This window comes from Mesoplodon mirus (genome assembly GCF_964341445.2).
Source record: "Mesoplodon mirus genome assembly, chromosome: 11".
Classification (NCBI taxonomy): Eukaryota; Metazoa; Chordata; class Mammalia; order Artiodactyla; family Ziphiidae; genus Mesoplodon; species Mesoplodon mirus.
The window spans coordinates 7,261,897-7,280,983 of record NC_138987.1 but is presented as its reverse complement, the minus strand read 5'-3'; the positions used below and the strand labels follow the sequence as shown (position 1 = coordinate 7,280,983).

At 35.6% G+C, this 19,087-nt stretch overlaps 1 protein-coding gene across 1 annotated transcript in view; it reads right to left on the bottom strand.

Annotated features, from left to right (window-relative positions):
- Positions 1-19,087, bottom strand: part of OTOGL (otogelin like) — a gene marked incomplete at both ends in the record, with an annotated part of 143,984 nt that overhangs the window by 107,201 nt on the left and 17,696 nt on the right. Inside the window, 5 exons of the mRNA XM_082636305.1 lie at positions 761-867; positions 7,467-7,573; positions 7,932-8,059; positions 12,861-13,066; positions 16,168-16,289. Of these exons, the coding sequence (XP_082492431.1) occupies positions 761-867; positions 7,467-7,573; positions 7,932-8,059; positions 12,861-13,066; positions 16,168-16,289 (670 nt within the window). The remainder of the gene's footprint in view (positions 1-760; positions 868-7,466; positions 7,574-7,931; positions 8,060-12,860; positions 13,067-16,167; positions 16,290-19,087) is intronic.

Below are 19,087 nucleotides of genomic sequence, written 5' to 3'. Positions count from 1 at the left end.
TTTATTGGAGTATAGTTGATTTACAATATTGTGTACATTTCAGGTGTACAGCACAGTGATTCAGAGATATATATTATATATATATATATATATACATATATATATACATATACATATATATATTTTTTCTTTTTCAGATTCTTTTCCCTTATAGGTTATTACATAATATTGAGTATAGTTCCCTGTGCTATAGTAGATCCCTGTTGGTTATCTATTTTATACATAGTAGTGTGTATATGTTAATCCCAGCCTCCTAATTTATCCCTCCCCCACCTCCATTTCCCCTTTGGTAACCATAAGTTTGTTTTCTGTGTCTGTGACTCTCTTTCTGTTTTGGAATAAGTTCATTTGTGTCTTCTTTTTCTTTTAGATTCCACATATAAGCAACATCATATGATATTTGTCTTAAGAAGATGTGGCGTATATATATATATATATATATATATATATATACACACACACACACACACATGCACACACACACAATGGAATATTACTCAGTCATAAAAAAGAATGAAATAATGCTCTTTTCAGCAATATGGATGGACCTAGAGATTATCATACTAAGTGAAGTAAGGCAGACACAGAAGGACAAAGATTACATACAGTGTTTTACAAGTATGCAAAAGTTTACCAATATTATTGCATCAATAACAAGTCTTTGCAGTTCATTAGTTCTGAGCACTAGGGTAAGTTTTGAGTACTAGGATAAGCCTAAAATTAATAGAATTGCACAGGGCTGGAAAATAATGAAACATACTGCATGCTGGAAAGTCATCTCGCCAGTCTCGAATAGGGTAGCCAGCATGGGAACAGGCTCTAGCATACTCGGTGGCTGCTCGACAATAGGTCTCATCATCGTGAGTTCTGAAAAGTGAAAAGACAGATCCAATATATCACACAGGAAATATTGACAGAAACCATACCTTTGAGCTCCTCATCTTGAGAAATGCTGAGTGTGTGGTGAATATTCTAATATTAGCTGATGTCAGCTTGTATATAATATAATACATTATAATATGTTATGTACAATAATGCAGAAAACAGATAAACATGGGATCCCAGCTAAAAAGGCCTAGGTAAATTGTTTCATCTAAGTCTTTCAATAATTTGGCCACTTTTCATTTGATTCAAGGGAGTACCTATACTGAAAAAGATTTCTATTTTAATTATGACATTCTTCCCAGAATCCTTGTATGCATTTTTTTGTTCCCACGCAAAGCGTCCTAGATCTTTCAGAATTTAACAAATCCTATTAGAACGATAAAATTCTATCACAGCAAAAACAACAAATACGAAAGTTATTTCTAAGATACCATACTCTTGATAGTATACATGCTGGAATAAAACCAATACTAATAACCTGCAGAACTTTTGAAAGATTAAATAAATAGCATTCAATTTAAGATTTAAAAGAAGATTTTTAATTCTTTCAGGTTTAAATTACTAAAGCTAGTTGCTTTTATAATGCTGCCAAGAGTGAATAACCTCTAAGTATTTTCTTATAATCGCCTTAGAAACTCCTCCGAACAAATATAAGAGATCTGCCAATTCCCGACAAGATTAACAAGGCATCTACAAAATAAACAGGGTTTATAAGGTAGTGGGCTTGTTTTTCAACCCAACTGAAACTCAAAATTAAATAGTTAAATATTTTTCAAGATAATGACCTTACGAATGTTGTATTTTGTGAGTCTTAGCATTTTCAGTATCTCTGTTGTAAAAGCCAAAGCCACCCATCTCAAATTGCACTTATCCTGTGCTACTGTAATTGAGCCATGCAGCTTATGTAGTCCAATTAACTGAGCTTTAGAAGGAAGAAAAAGGACTGAGCATATAAACTTCAGAAACTCAGAAAATATTCTAAACCTCCGAATAAGAAAAGTCTCTGAAAAACAAGGTAAGTTATAACTGTTGAATTCCTAGAAAGACATTAAATCTATGATTTACTTTAAATATGTGCATTGTTTCCTACAATTAATGGAGGCTCTGAAAACTAACAAAGTAACTGAATATTGGCTTTCCAACCCAATGCAACTATTATTCAAATAGCTACTATTTACTGTGACTATGTTATGCTAGGAATTGTACTGGGCATATTACATTTGGCATTGCATAAAAACAACAATCGGGCAAGAAAGAAATTATTATTGCAATTTACTGAGGGGAAAATAAGCTTATTTTTCCATTTTGGATGTGAACTTTAATAGGGAGATGAGCATTAAATAACACTTGTTTTTATCAATAAATCAATTGATTTGGGTGTAGCAAAATTAGAAGCATTTCCTTGCTGCTAAGTTTAGCATTCTTAGAAGCAGAAACACGACAAGTTCAAGGACGGGTAATGTATCATCCTTCAAATTCCAACTCAGCTGTCATCTCCTCTAGGCACTACCTGATAAAGTTAGTAGTTCTCTCCTCCACATTCACTGCACTTTGCATTTAAAGCATGTATAATTGCTGAAGGTCTGTTTCTCTGCCCCATTAGAATCTGAGTTCCTAGGACAGGGACTATTTCTAAATTGTTTTTTGTTTCGATGGCCAACAGACACATGAAAAGATGCTCAACATCACTAATCATCAGGGAAATGCAAATCAAAACCACAATGAGATTATCACTTCACACCTGTCAGAGTGGCTGTTGTCAAGAAAAACAACAAATAACAAACGTTGGCGAAGATGTGGAGAAAAGGGAACTCTAGTAAACTGTTGGTGGGAATGTAAGTTGGGGCAGTCACTATGGAAAAGAATGAAAGTTCCTCAAAAAACTGAAAATAGAACTACCCTATGACCCAGCAATTCCACTCCTGGCTATATATTTGAAGAAAACAAAAGCACTAATTCAAAAAGATATATGCACGTCAATGTTCACAGCAGCATTGTTTTTTTTCATCAGTAGAAGGCATTCATTTTTTTCAGCAACATTTATCAAGATCAGGGCCAGCTTTATGGGAATGTGACCTGTGTAGTCAGTCACACAAGGCCCTGCTCTTAAAAAGGCCCTTCACTTAGCTGCGCCCTGTACTTGGTTTCACGCTCTGTTGTCACTATCTTGAAATTCTCAACAATGTTTTTAACAAGGGGCCTTGCATTTTCATTTTGTACTACCCCCTCCCCCCAGATTTATTATATCCCAAATGAACTAACTGACATTCTGACATAATTCAGGCTAAAGCACAGTCAGCCTACCCAGAATAAGCAGAGTAGGGTAAGAGATAAGGCAAAGGGCAAATTCAGATCTGCTGAGAATAGTCAAGTTGTATGAAATAAGATCAAGCAAAAATTCATACTCCTTACTATGAGCCTTAAGACTCTAGGTAATCTAGACCCTGCCTACTTCTCTAACTTCATCTCCTCTCTCTCTCCCATTCACCATGCTCCAGCAACACTTTTTTTGTGTTCTGTAAACACCCCAAATTTGTTTTGCCATAGTAGCATTACTTACAATAGCCAAGATACGGAAGCAGCCTAAGTTTCCATCACAGATGAATGAATAAAGAAGATATTATGGAATATTATAAATGAAACGTTACACAGCCATAAAAAGGAATAAAATTTCGCCATGTGCAAAAACGTGGATGGACCTGAAGGGTATTATGCTTAGTGAAATAAGACAGAAAAAGAAAATACTGTGTGTTTTCACTTACATGTGGAATCTAAAAAAATAAAAGAAATGAATGAATATAACAAAACAGAAACAGATTCACAGAGGACAAACTAGTGGCTACCACTGGGGAAAGGGATGAGGGGCAGGGCAAGATAGGAGAAGGGAATTAAGAGGTATAAACTACTAGGTATAAAATAAGTAAGATACAAGGATGTGATGTACAGCAGAGAGAATATAGTCAATATTTTATAATAATGTTAAATGGAGTATAATTTATAAACATATTGAATCACTATGTTGTACACCTGAAACTAATATAATATTGTAAATCAACTATGCTTCAACAAAAATTTTAAAAATAAAATAAATTAAAAATCAACATAATAGGGCTTCCCTGGTGGCGCAGTGGTTGAGAGTCCGCCTGCTAGTGCAGGGGACACAGGTTCGAGCCCTGGTCTGGGAGGATACCACATGCCGCGGAGCAACTGGGCCCATGAGCCACAACTACTGAGCCTGAGCATCTGGAGCCTGTGCTCCGCAACAAGAGAGGCCACGATAGTGAGAGGCCCGCGCGCCGTGATGAGGAGTGGCCCCTGTTTGCCACAACTAGAGAAAGCCCTCGCACAGAAACGAAGACCCAACACAGCCAAAAATAAATAAATAAACAAATGTGGGGTTTAAAAAAAATTTTTTTAAATCAACATAATAAATTGTTTCTATTTCACCAAGATGTGGCACAATGCTCAACTCGGAATAAACCGTCAGAAAATGTGTTGAATTGAATTCAATACACTTTCATAATCCAAGCAGGAAATTAATTTGTGTGCAGCAGATTCACAATTATATAATCATGGTATAGGATCCCTGTAGGCAGTCCTTTAACATAAGAAATGAAGAGAATCTCCTTTAGGGGAAAAAGAATGTAGGTAGGTATAGTCCTGGGTGAAATATTGAGGGGAGTGAAAGGCTAACCCTGGTACCTTCTCACTTCCATTTTATCAATGCCCACTTATTCCATTATAAAGCCCTTTCTTTGGTATTACCTGCCTGCTCTGCCCGGCCTCTTCACCTCAGATATGTATCTTAAGTTGTCAGCTGATTACAACCAGTAAAAGGTGTTCCACCATCCTGCTGTTTTTATTTGCCCTAAAGAAAGCAATTAGGTTTTGAAATCCAAAGCCTAAATACATCAAAATTTCAAAAGACAAAAATGTTAACTTCTTAATGATGAAATTTCAGATGAAGTAGGTATGGCCAGCTACTTTTCATGCCCAGTTCCCTCTTCTTTTTAGTATTAGAACCTGCAAGTTTTTGCTGGGCATATGGCTGCCCAGCCAAGGACAGCATTTCTCAGCTGTCCTTACTTCTAGATATGGCCCATGTTTCTAAGTTCTGGCCAAAGGGTTAAAAGTGAGCATGTGCATGAAACTTCCAGATCACTTCCTTAAAAATGCTGACAGCCCTCTATTTCCTTTTCTCCCTTCCTAAGGGTTAAAATATGAGCATGGCAGTGGTGAACCAGTTTTGACAATGAAACTGAAAATAATACCCTAGGCCCTGGGGGATGACATAGCAATAGTATCACTGAGTCAATGGAAAACTCATGGAGTAGACACATGGTCTGAACCCAGGACCACTTGCCAGCTTGGACTTCATATGAGAGAAATACAAGCATTCAAATGAATCGAAGCCACTGATACTTTGGCAACTGAAGCAACCAAACAATATCCCAACTAATAAATGGCGAATGACTTTTCTGGATCTGCCAAATGATCCTTCACTTCAGCCTACTTGAGAAATGAGTGCTAAAGATGATAAGACAAGTGAAAAGACTGTTGGAGAATGGTCCCAGAATGAGTCATCATGGAATAAGAACAAATGTTAATTCCATATAGATGGCTAAATAAGGACAATGGACTACCTACAGAGATCCTCAAAAAAGAGACTAAGTGACAGAACAGAGATAGAACAATATAGCACTTAAATGAAAAATAAAACCAAATAGAGGACAGAATGCTGTAAAATATAAAGGTCAGTACTCAATATTTTAGGCAGAGGGAATGCTCTTTCAAAGCTCCTGCATTAGTTCAGAAATCCCTGAGACGATACATACAAATAAAGGTATAACTGTACTTTATGCAAAATTAACAAGTTTCCCAAACAATCTCATTTAATACCTGGAAAATATTATTACATTCATTATTTTTATAATAATCTTAATTTAATTAAAGCAGAGTGATTATAAATAATTTCACACTACCTCAACCTTTCCTCTCTGTTTTCACTTTTGATAAACTTAGACCTCTTAACAAGCTACCCAAGATATAATTTCAGTGGTTTTACTCAACCAAAAATTAGTTTGGTCCTTTACAGCAATGTTCCCATGTACCATTTAAACTTCTTGGGATACTTAAAAGATGCAAACATAAAAATTTCTTGAGAAATTCTCGAACATTCAAGATAACTAATCACATACACTTGGTAATTTTTTTTAAATTGAAGTATAGTTGATTTACATGTTGTGTTAGTTTCTGGTGTACAGCAAAGTGACAGTTATACATATATATACATATTATTTTTCATATTCTTTTCCATTGTGGTTTATTACAGGATATTAAATATAGTTCCCTGCTCTGTACAGGACCTTGTTGTTTATTTTATATACAGTATTTTGTATATGTTAATCCCAAACTCCTAATTTATCCCTCCCCACCCCCTTTCCCCTTTGGTAACCACAAGTTTGTTTTCTATGTCTTTGTTTCTGTTTTGTAAATAAATTAACCTGTGTCATATTTTAGATTCCACAATAAGTGATACCATATAGTATTTGTCTTTCCCTCTCTGACTTACTTCACTTAGTCTGATCATCTCTAGATCCATCCATGTTGCTGCAAACGGCATTATTTCATTCTTTTTATGGCTAGTATTCCATTGTATATAAATACCACATCTTCTTTATGCATTCATCTGTTGATGGACACTTAGGTTGCTTCCACGTCTTGGCGATTGTTAATAGTGCTGCTATGAATACGAGGGTGCATGTATCTTTCACTTGGTAAACTTTTGAAAAACTAAAATAAAAAGGACTTCACCTCAATAATGGGTAATTTATAAGTTCTACAATGATGAACACATTATGATGAGTCTCACTGAATTTGTTCCCTAGACAACCACCTTAGTCTACGTGTTCTTAACCCAGGAGTGAAGGCAAGAGTCTGTGACCTTGGATGTGAAAAATACTACATGTTTATTTTCTCTAATCTCCAGCTGATATTTAGCACTTCTTTCAGTTATACACATGGCCAACACATCACAATGTTCTTAGCAGAATCTGTAACTTTGTCATCAATGTAACTCATATCTCATTTTTCCATATTTTCATTTCTCATTTAATTGTTGCAGATATCTCAAAATATTGTTTATACTCATCACTATATCAAACTACATTAGTTATTAGACCCGAAATGCATATAAAAGAGCATGTGGATCAGAAATTCATTTCTTTTACTATTTCAGTAATTCTATTTCAGTATAATTAGTTCCTTTGTAATCTTATATGTTTTATTTTGTGCATTTCAAAACACTATTTTGAACAGAGCCTATAGCTTCTCTAGATTCCCAAAAGGGATCAGTGGCACAAAAAGTGTATAAGAACTAATGTATTCTGTTCATGCTGTTAATATAAAACACTCAGACTGTACCTGTTATCCAGTAAGATTTTAATAGCTGTTAGTACAGTTTATGTTTTACATTTCCCATTACATTTTGTGAACTGCTGAGATGATGAAGTTATACAATGGTTTTTGCTCTTCTTTTTGGATAAAGAAAATTTTATTGCAAATAAAATCATTTCACTTACTTGCAAAGATCATTAACACAGCTGGCAATATATAAATATGGATCAATATATTCATGGCAGCTCAAAAAGGGAAACTGCAACAGTATCTGACACTTGAAGAAGATTGCCTATGCAGAAAAAGATGGCGGTCAGCAGAACATACTGAATGATATGCTTGTACTCTCATTTTTTTCTACTGATCTGTTTGCAAGACACTCTGTTCTTACTAGGAAAGAGAAAGTATGTAGGCTTATAAATTTTAAACAACATTTTCTAACTACATATTTTATAATGAGTACTACTTTTATGAAACTCATTGTATTCACCATTTTTGAAATAATCATAAAGTTATTCTTGTTGCATTACATTTCCTGATTTTAATAGTGTTTATGTAGTATTTACACTAAAAATGCTTAGTGTTAAATATACAAATACAGTATATGTGTGGTGTATCCAACATGCCTAAATTTTTCACGTCATATTTACCTCAAATGCTGGCATTCCACTGGAGCATGGATTTGGAAAATCTGAGGGTGTGGGTACACATTTGGTATCATCTGGAGTTTGCACCAACCAACTATTTGCAAACATAGCAATGTCTTCTGTATAGTCCTCTATTTCACACAAACACATACAAAAAAATATGTATAATAGGATCACTTTCCACAAAGACACAGTTCACCAACATAAACTTCCTGGTCAAAAAGTTAAACTCAATAGCTTTATAATTACCAATGATATTAGATTACAACATTACTTCAGCATAATAAAAATAAATTGAACAAAGTTTAAGTACCAAATAAAAGTTAATACCATTGGAGAGAGAACGCAAACTTCATTGAAGCAAAATGGGGAAGGCTTGAGAGTGAGTGGTACAAAATGAATACCAGTAAAGCCTGAAGTTTATAATGCAGAGAGGAGAAAAAATATGCATAAAATTAAGAAACATAAGTCAAAGTTTGGTATGAAAATTTTCAGACAGCCCTCTCATTCTATTTGACATAAGTCAGAACCTCACGAAAATTGTAGCTCCATTTTGGGGGTACCTAGAACCCTTGTGGAGATTTCAGAGGATGGTCATACAGACAATGAAAAAATGGAAAAGACACCTGGAGAAGAGGGTACTAAGAAGTGAATTCATTCCATTGGAATATGATGAATAGTGTTTCTAAAGGTGCTCGGGACAGATTAAGAATGCTGATACCATCCCAGCATTATTCAGAGGCAAGATTAAGGAGCTACTATGCGGCAGCAACAAACAGGCAGTTGGTGGTGAGCACCCTGGGCCTTCTATCTGGCCTGAGGACAAGTTCAGGGTCTGACATGAAAATTAATCCCGCCCCACATTCAAACAAGGGCTGAATCTGAAATCTCAAAGACCCCGCAGACCCAAACAAGATGACATCTCCAAGTTCCATCTGACAGCCTTCGTGTTTGAGTGTTAGCATCTCCACCACTGAGATTTACACAGCCACAGGTCCACCACTGATGACGAGCTACTGCATCACTAGAATCAAAAACTGCAAGCCAAATGGTTCACCAGTCTATCTCAGCATCTTCAAGACTGGAAGATGTCTACTTACTACTACCAATTTTGGGGAAGATTGTAAAAGTTCATCTGTAAGAACGCTTTGCGCTCTTAGTATAAAATCCCAAAGTTTACAGGGGCCTGGAAGGCTTTTCTGATCTGGCCTCTGCACTCCCCCAGCTCCCCCCCTGTTTCACCCACTCCACCCCGCCCTATCCCTCCTACATCTCCCACTCCTATCTTTGCTCAACCTATTCCAATCATACAAGCTGTAGAATGTTCTTCACTCCAGCTCATTTCCACCCTGCTCCTGCTTTTGCTCGTGCATCTCCTCCTTCGAAATCACTCTTCCCCGACCCCAATCTTCCCTCTGCTGTCTCCCTTACTTCACGTGGGCGTCTATTTAATATGACCTCCTCAGAGAAGCCTTCTCCGGCACATGATCTAGACCCACCAAACATACACTGTTCTATCACTTAGTCTCCTTGTTCCCCTATTTTTATGGCTGCTATTGCTCACAAAAATTATATTTTAATTTGTCTATTTACTTTGCCTTCTATTACATGAAGGGAGAGAGCTTGTCTAAGCTGTCCTATTGCTGGATCCCTAGTTTACTATCTGGTATAGAGTAGGTGCTCAAAATATATTTGCTAAATAAGTGAACGAATAAATACAAGGGAGTTTTCCATATTTATTAAATAGATTATTAGAGTCCTAGATGTTTGGTCCACTTTATTATCTCTGATAATGTTGGAAATGCTACACCCTGAACCAAGCGTGGGTCTGGTTTAATATACTTATTTTTAAAAGGAAAAACTCATGTTCCTTTTAAGTAAATTTATAGTCACATTTCATTTCAAAGCATCATCATACTTTAAAGGTCTGCAGAATCAAAAATATTTCCTAAAGGCCCACCTATTTCCACATTTATGCACAAATTTTAATGTAACTAAACAACCTGGGCAATCCCTTAGAGTTCACTTTAATTCCAGCTTTTAACCACATATTTAGCTGTTTTCACTACATTGCATTAACAAAAAAGTCCCAAATGTTGGTTACTATGAGACTTTAAATCCATATCAGTTGGTGGTCTGGGAGCCTGCGAAACTAAAATTAAAATGTTTCATATAAAATGTACTACAAATGGAGCAATTTACTGTTCATACTGGAACACTTCTAAGAGTGAAAGAGAGGCAGTATTAATTATTATGCTGGGAAAAACAAAAATCAGGGCTTCTATGAGTAGCTAGCTATAGACATGAATTATGGAACCAGAATCTCAACTAGACAACAAATTTAAATATTTCTATATCTACAGAAATTCTGAAAAGGCTCATTTCTTTGTGAAGTCATACCTGAAGAATGCATAGGAATGCAGAGAGAAATACAATTTTAATCACTGTTAAGAAATTATTAATTCAATGGGGTTCAATAAAACTACCTCTCTGCCTCTAAAGATTTACCTAATCAGCAAAGTACAGGATGAGTTTCAAGAAAATACTAGGCATCTTTAAGCTAAAGGTAATACAGCTCACCTGTAGACGTATTCTTGCATTATTACGGTATGAGAGAAAATCGGAGAGCAGGTTCTAGTCACATCTTTATAAATTACCATAAATTAGTTTTTTTATCATTCTGCTTTACTCTGTGCACTAAATAAAATTGTGAAAGAGCTGAAATCTCTCTTTAGGCTCCTTCCATATACTTTCCAGGGTCCTTCTTGCCTTCTGCCAGTTCAGCCGTAATTCAGTCAAATTGCCTCCTTCCGGTCTTCTCCCACAAATAATCTGCTAACACCCCTTTGCGTGCTGCTCAATTATCTCACTGTAAGCAACCATTTTATGTTCCAGGTTATGAAAGTCTGTCTGACTCTTAACACAAATCCTAATCTGAGTCTCTCTGCCTCTAACAAGAGCAGATGCTATTTTCTATCCCAACTTCTATACCTTGTTCCCTAGATGTCCCCAGGGAAGTTGCCCATGGCAGTCTTTAACTCTAACATTGAGAACTGAATTGAGTATTATTTTTTTTCATAAAGCTTTGATAGAGAAGAAAAAGAAATCAATAACTGCCATCTGATTGGTTCTGCCTGGGTCCAAAACCCTACTTCCTAATATAGTCTCAAGATTCCAAGTTTGTGAACTCTCTCATTCTAAATACCCAACTGGATGCAAAACACATTTCATGATGAAATGTACAATACTGTACAGTTGTACTGTGCTCACAGACTTTTAAACACTTTCATTTACATTTTCTCATTAGATTCGCAGAGGCTGGGAAGCTCTAAGGGTCATTATTATTATCTCCATTTTGCATGTAAGAAAATTGACTCCTTGAAGTCCTGCTCTTTAGCTACTAGTAAACTAATACTGATGAAGCATTATGCACCCTGGGAAAATGTTTGCATTTTGACAAGGGCCTCTTAAAGCAATGTCTTTAATCAAACATTTTCACGTTAGCTCCATTATAGACTCATTGAGAACACCTGGAGATGATTATAAATTAGCTAAAACGTATTCAGTATTAACTACGTGCCAAGCCAGACACTGTACTAAGTATTTTACAGGGATTAGCTCACTTAATCCTTGCAACTCTATGAAGTATACGCTACTAGTATATCGTTAAACTTAGAAAGTTTAACAAGTGGCAAAGCGGAATATGAATCCCACATTCTGGGTCCAGAACCCACACTCTAAGTAGGATTTTCATTCCCTTAAGACACAACATATGGGCAACTCTTCTCTATTAATTTTATAATATAAAACAAACAGTATTATATAGCGCTTTACAGATTAAAAGTCAATTTCTCTCACATTGATCTAAGAATAGAGTTGGGAGCCAGTTGGATCTGTAACTCAACTCTGATAGCACCATTTACAAGCTGTGTTACATTGGGCACATCATCCTGTGCCCTCATTGTAAAATTAAGAAAATACACCCACCTTACAGGATGTTGTAAGAGTTGGGAATAATATAGCTATGTACTCATATTAACTATAACTAAATGGTATCAAGCTATGCTATTATTATTAACAATGCTCTGAGTTCTAAGTTATTTTAATCCCTATTTTACAGCTGAAGAAACTGAATATCAGAGAGATTAATTGAGATGCCTCAAGTTATAAAACTTGTAAGAGCTGAACAAGATTCAAAGCCAGGTAGGTCTTCTGGTACTAAGAACAGTATTCTTTGTTATTGCACATTTATATGTGGACCTAAATCATGATTGCGTCCTGTAATTCTCTTATTTTGTTGCCACTGCAAACTAGTACCCATATTGAAACAAAACCCATTTTTAACAGCTCATTGGGATTAGTTTCATGACTTAGAATGAATAGATGAATGAATGATATGTACATCATTATACATGATAAAAACCATTCCAAGTTATTACTCAACTTTTATAAATTCTGCTCACATTTTATTGTATTTATAAAACTATTACATGGCAATCATTTAATTTATTCCTATCAAGACTGGAAGCAAAATATCTGTTGCCCAAAAGTAGACAAGTTTGCCTCAAGTGGGTCTGAATCACTAAAATGTCAATATAAGCCCCAAGAAGGGAGAAGCTTTTTTTTTTTCACTGATATATCCCAAGCTCCTACAACAGTGCCAGACGCAAAGTAAATGCTCAGTTAGTATCTGTTACATGAGTAAGACCTGACTTGTATTAATTTAGCAAATGTAAGCTAGCTCATGGTTTTCAAGAATGACACAAAAATATTTTCCTGTTCAAGCTTCACTTAAAATCACATAAGCAGGCAAGCGATAGCTACCGTTTTTACCCAACCTAGGACAAGCTGTACCCTTCTGGGTAGAAACAGAGTGATCAGTGAAGGAAAAAGAGCTCAGAAGTACCCACCCATTTCTTCTGCTCCACTTACCTTGCTGAATGATGAAATCATCAGATTGAATGTCGTTGTAGTTTGCACATAGGCCACATGATTTCCCTTTATGCTCCTCAGACAGCTTCAGGTAAATTCCAGATATTCCATCCCAAGCCAACGAAAAACCAAAGGTTGTTTTCACCAGAATATAGTCAGCTAGTTTCTCAATGAAAATCTGTCCAATTGTCTGAGGTAATGTTAAACTTGAAAAATAGAACAAAAACAATCTAAGAGTTATGATGAAACATCAATTACAGATGATCTATTTCTTTCTTGAAGTGAATGAGAATTAAATAAAAGATAATTATTATTCAAAATTAATGAATAAACTATGAAGTTAGATTTTCAACATTTTTGAAATTTTAATATTGAAATAAAAAGACAGCAAAAATGATACCTATTTTCACATACTGATTAAGATTTTATACTTATAATTGGATGCTTCTTTCCACCAACCAAAAGCACACTTCTGCTAAATATCAGTGATTTTTAAAATCTGGAAAATAACCTTGTCTATTTAGAATAATGAGAGCTGAATGTATTTATATTTTTATCTAGAGAGTTTAAGATAATCTAAAAATGCTGCTCAACAATTTTGAAGTAAGAACAAACAATACTCAAAGTATGTAAACACATTTTTGAGTGATGATTTTGTTTAATTTTGTTTTAAACTTGGCTGTAAAGAAATAAGAGCTTCTATCCCCAAAATGTCACCTTGGTACAAGTCATTGTTTTCCAAAAGAAAAATGTCTAGGCATGTTAATTATAATTTATATTTTTAATGCTGCAAAGTATATTATTATGAATAAAAAATACTTTCCATACAGTATTCATAAGGATTATATTCATAATTTTTAAGTTGCATACAATTTGGTCTATTTAAGCAAGGGTCACATTGAATATTTAAACTTCTGATCCAATGTCTAGTCTTTCCACTTTTCACAAGCATGTACACATACAGAGGAAGTGAGAGACATAAGAGGGCAGAAGAAAACTAGCCAGGCTAACTGAATAATGTAAGGTGAGAGGTTAGTAGGTACATTCATACATTTCTCTCAAAAACTTCAAATTAGTGAGTTCCTTTCCAGTAAGAACATGGTTACATGAAATAAAAACTATAAAATTAAACATACTCATTAACATAGGGATAGTCCCTAAAGAAACAATTCAAAATATCTGTAATCATTTGCACAGTATGTGTGCAGATAATTTTTAGTCATAAGATTTAGTTATAAGAATAGGAAAATAACTAAAATTTACACCAGAGAATAAATGACTTTACTGTCATAATCTATTCTTATTAAAAATTATAAACATAAGAAATTCATTTTCAATTCATAGTAAAAGTTAGGATGAATAATATTGTTTAAGATGGCAAGTTTATAAAAGCTATACTTGAAAAAAGTGAGTCATGTTTTATAAAGATATTCCATAGCAATGGGATGTTCACTGCAGCAAGGTATAGATTTTCTTTTGCAGGTATTCCTTGGTTTGGTCATTTGTCACTTGATCTCTTTCATAGTAAATTTTAATAAATACACAATTTTTGAAAACAAAACATGCATAACTGTGATTATCCAAATGTCTATACATTAAACGATGCTGATAGAGATGGGTGATGATACTAAAAGTTAGATAATCTCCCATAAATTTAAGAAAACCTCCATGCAACTTGAAACATTAACAATGCAAACTAAACTGAATGCACAGATTAATACTGAAAATTATTCACAGGTTCATATGTACCAAAACGCTGCATTTCACAGGCGAGAGAACAGAAGTCCAGAAAGGGAAAGTATGATGTGCAGAGCCAACCACATTTGACTTCACTTTGGTAAACATTTCTCTAGCATCTGCTATGAGATAGGCCCTAGGCCCGGTATAGTATTATTATAAGCAATTCAGCTGAATAATAAGAAAACCATCTTCTTTCTATTATACAAATGGAAATCTTCAAAGAAATATGTTTTCTGAGTTAAAATTTAAATATTATGTCCTATATTTAACAAAGGGTTAGTATTCTTGAAAGTCTACTTAAATGGCATTTTTGTTTTATAAAGCAATAATTTTTAAGTGCCCACTATGTTACCCCAAATCCCATATAAAAATCCTAAACCACTGTTTAAATTCAGCTCCAAGAAATACATATGTAAGTGCATTACCTTCCCATTCAAATGGATAATCTTTCTTTTATAAGAAAGTGAAAAGTACAGAACCTAATTGATGAAGAAAATAAGCCCAAGAGAGGCAGAGGGGCTGCTTGGCGTTGCCTGACTATGACAAAACCTGGGTCAGTGCCTGGCTCCCCTACTGCTTCATCCAAAGCCCCTCCTGCTATCATCTGCTGCCTCTTGAGGAATCTAAACTGAAAAAAAAGCACATAGGTTGGTACAGCGATTGCCCTGGAAAAAATCCCCATGGTTCAAACACTTGCTGGCGAATTCTGAATGATGGATAGAATTGTGCTATAACACAATTTACTTTTCTCAGCATAAGTCAGCTAAAACAGAAAAAATACCTGCCCTCACGAAATATATCCCATTAGAGGAAGACAGTTAATAAAATTTATGATGAAATGTAACTAAAATATGTACTATGGTAGATGACATGAAGGAGAAACATTAAGCAGAGAAAAGGGACAGAGAGTGTGTCAAGGATGGGGGGGCAACTTAAAATTGAGTATTTCTATACTTATTTAGATTGGATGGTAGATTATTCCACAGTACTTCTAGTTTAAAATGTACGAAACCTTCCACCAAATAAATAAACATCCTTGTCCCCTCAAGTTTCAGTTCTGTAAGTGGGCCCCTCTCTTATCTCTTCAAGAAGACCAGCTATTTATTGACACTCAACTTTTTGTCAGAACACTAACAGAAAATCCTGACACCCAAATCTCATTCACACAAATTTGGAAAGGATTTTCAGAGGTTTAGTTTTATTTTGATTTACTGTTAAAAAAAAAAGAAGAAGAAGAAAAGATTTAAGAAAGGGGGCAAAAATAATTTGAGTTGAACTATGAGGATTTCTCCTGAATCTCTCTTACAAGTAGACGTAATAATCTTACCTCTACCTATATAAGTATATTTGTATCCTGCACAAACAGTAGGGAGGCTAAACTGTTAGATTCCTGGCCACCTGGTTGGCTTTGGAGCCTACTGAAATTTTTATGTCTGTATGCTATAACTTAAAGGTTACTGTTGAAGAAATCCTCTCTCTTCTCTCCACATTCACTTCCAGAGTGAGATGTTTAGAAATTCTGTTAATCCGTTGTATTATTTTCATTATATCATTTAACATATCTTACCTGATTCCATTCTTTTTTATTTCATGCCCATAAATTCGAATTTCCTCTTGGTCTGAAAAGAACAAGCTGATCGACCGATAACAGTAATACACTGAACCAAGGCATTTAGGGCTATTATGAACCTTAAAGGGAGAAAAACAAAAGAAATCATAGAAACCAACAACAACACACAAACTTGCCTTCATCTGAGTTAACTAAATCCACAATGCATGTCTACAGCTCTATAGCATCATTAGTCTCATGACACTTTACAAAATTATAACTACAGTTAGGACTTTCAAGAGAAAAAAAGATATTTGCTTCAGAAATTGGACAACAGAAGTAACTTCATAAAGCACAAGTTAACTTAGCATATTTATTTAAATGATCTGAATCTTTACATACAGGATGTTAATATTCTAAAACTATATGGTGTGATCGCCAGGACATGGAAGCAACCTAAGCATCCATCGACAGATGAATGGATAAAGAAGATGTGGTACATATACACAATGGAATATTACGCAGCCATAAAAAGGAATGAAATTGAGTTATTTGTAGTGAGGTGGATGGACCTAGAGTCTGTCATACAGAGTGAAGTAAGTCAGAAAGAGAAAAGCAAATACCATATGCTAACACATATATATGGAATCTAAAAAAAAATGGTTATGAAGAACCTAGGGGCAGGATGGGAATAAAGATGCAGACCTACTAGAGAATGGACTTGAGGACACAGGGAGGGGGAAGGGTAAGCTGGGACGAAGTGAGAGAGTGGCATGGACTTATATATACTACCAAATGTAAAATAGTTAGTGGGAAGCAGCCGCATAGCACAGGGAGAGCAGCTCTGTGGTTTGTGACCACCTAGAGGGGTGGGATAGGGAGGGTGGGAGAGAGGGAGACGCAAGAGGGAAGAGATATGAGGATATATATATATATGTATAGCTGATTCACTTTGTTATAAAGCAGAAACTAACACACCATTGTAAAGTAATTATACTCCAGTAAAGATGTTTAAAATATATATATTACACAAAGTAATATTTAAAGGTTGCAAAAGTAACTATAACTCTAAAAATAAAATTGTCAAAAAACTCTAGGGAAGAGAGGTTATTTCTCAAAAAACTGATGGGAAAATTAGTTTACTAGTAAAATTAAAAAAGAAAGCAAGGAAGAAAAAAGAGGAAAGTAAGAAAGGAGAAGAGGAATGTTAGTTTCTCTTACCCTACCACCAAAATAAACTTTAAAAGGTCCAAATAATGACAGCAGAAGATAGCTGAAAGAAAATATATATAACTATATAGATGGAAAAGAACTTTCAAAGCATAAAAGTGATAAGAAAAATCACCAGTGATAAGATAGATTTTTAATACTGCAAGAATGTAATATATATTAATTTAGTGATTAATCAGCAAATTCTATTGATCACTTATTATGTACCAGGCATTGTTCTAGATTCTGGAGATGTAGAAGTCAACAAAATAGACAAAAATACCTGCCCTCATGAACCTTATATTCCATTAGAGAAAAACAGTTAATAAAAAAAAATAACTACATGTAACTAAAATATGCATCATGCTACATGACATGAAGAAATACTAAGTGGAGAAAAGAGATAGACAGCATGTGTATTGAGGGTTGTTGGGGGGTTGAGGGCTGTTTTAGACTGAATGGCCAACAAAAGCCTCACTGAGAAGGGGAAATTCTAGTAAAGATGAAGGAGGGATAAGAGCAAGCCATATGGATATTTAGACCATTCTAGGCAAAGGGAATAGCAAATGCAAAAAGCCTAAAGTAGGAGTATAACTAAAATGTTCTCAGTATCCAGGATTCCAGACATATGACCCCAGGCAGGATACTGGAGGAGTTTTCCTTGAAGAAACAAAATTGAAAAAGATGTACAGATACTAATATTGGGGGCTCATTTAATGAAACCAGAGACTCCCTGCTCAATCTCCCACTAGACAAGCAAGCCCCCATCCATGTATTCAGATCTTCCAACCAGCTTTTAGAGCCTAATTCTCAAATGTGAATAAACATTCATGGATCATTTGATAAAAGCCTGCAATGTGAAAGGCAGGTGCCAAATAAACAAAACAAAGGAGATCAAAGGAATCAAAAACAAGTCAGAAAAATAAACTTCCAAGAATCCATAATTGATATCTTCAAGGAGAACAGTGAGAAAAGGCCATTCACGAAACAAGAATAAAATGATGTTAAAAGTGAAATTCGGGCTTCCCTGGTGGTGCAGTGGTTGAGAGTCCACCTGCCAATGCAGGGGACACGGGTTCGTGCCCCGGTACGGGAAGATCCCACATGCCGCAGAGCGGCTAGGCCTGTGAGCCATGGCCGCTGAGCCTGCGCATCATGTACTCCTGCGCATCATGTAGCCTAAACAATAAGATGTTTGCCCGAGTTGTTTTCCAGGAACTTGGTGTCAGGGGTGTCTAGTTCGAGTTAGCTGGTTAAGACTGGAGAGGACCCCTTCCCCTCCAACTTGCTCCAACGTGCAAGTGTGGTGACCTTTTGACGTCAGAGGGCTGAAAACACCCTCAGATCATGCTAAGTGCCTCCATTTTGGAACAACGATTCCCCACACCTTTTTCCAGTCACCTTTCCCCAGGCTTCCACGCCTCAGGCCGCCCTGCTTTTTTATTCTTTATCCAATAAATACCCCAAGACCCTTGCCTTGAGGGAGATGGATCTGAGATTTGTTCTCCTGTATCCTCACTTGGCTGCCTAATAAACCCTCTCTTTGCTGCAAACCCCGGCACCTCAGCATTTTGGCTTTGCTGCAAGATGGGCAAAATGAACCTAGTTCGGTAACACTCTTTCCAGGAAAATATCTTCCCTTTCCAGAAAGCACTATAAACAAGCACTGCCCACATGATCAGAGCACCCAATAAGTTTTTTAGAGCCTATCTCTCAAGTATGAACACAA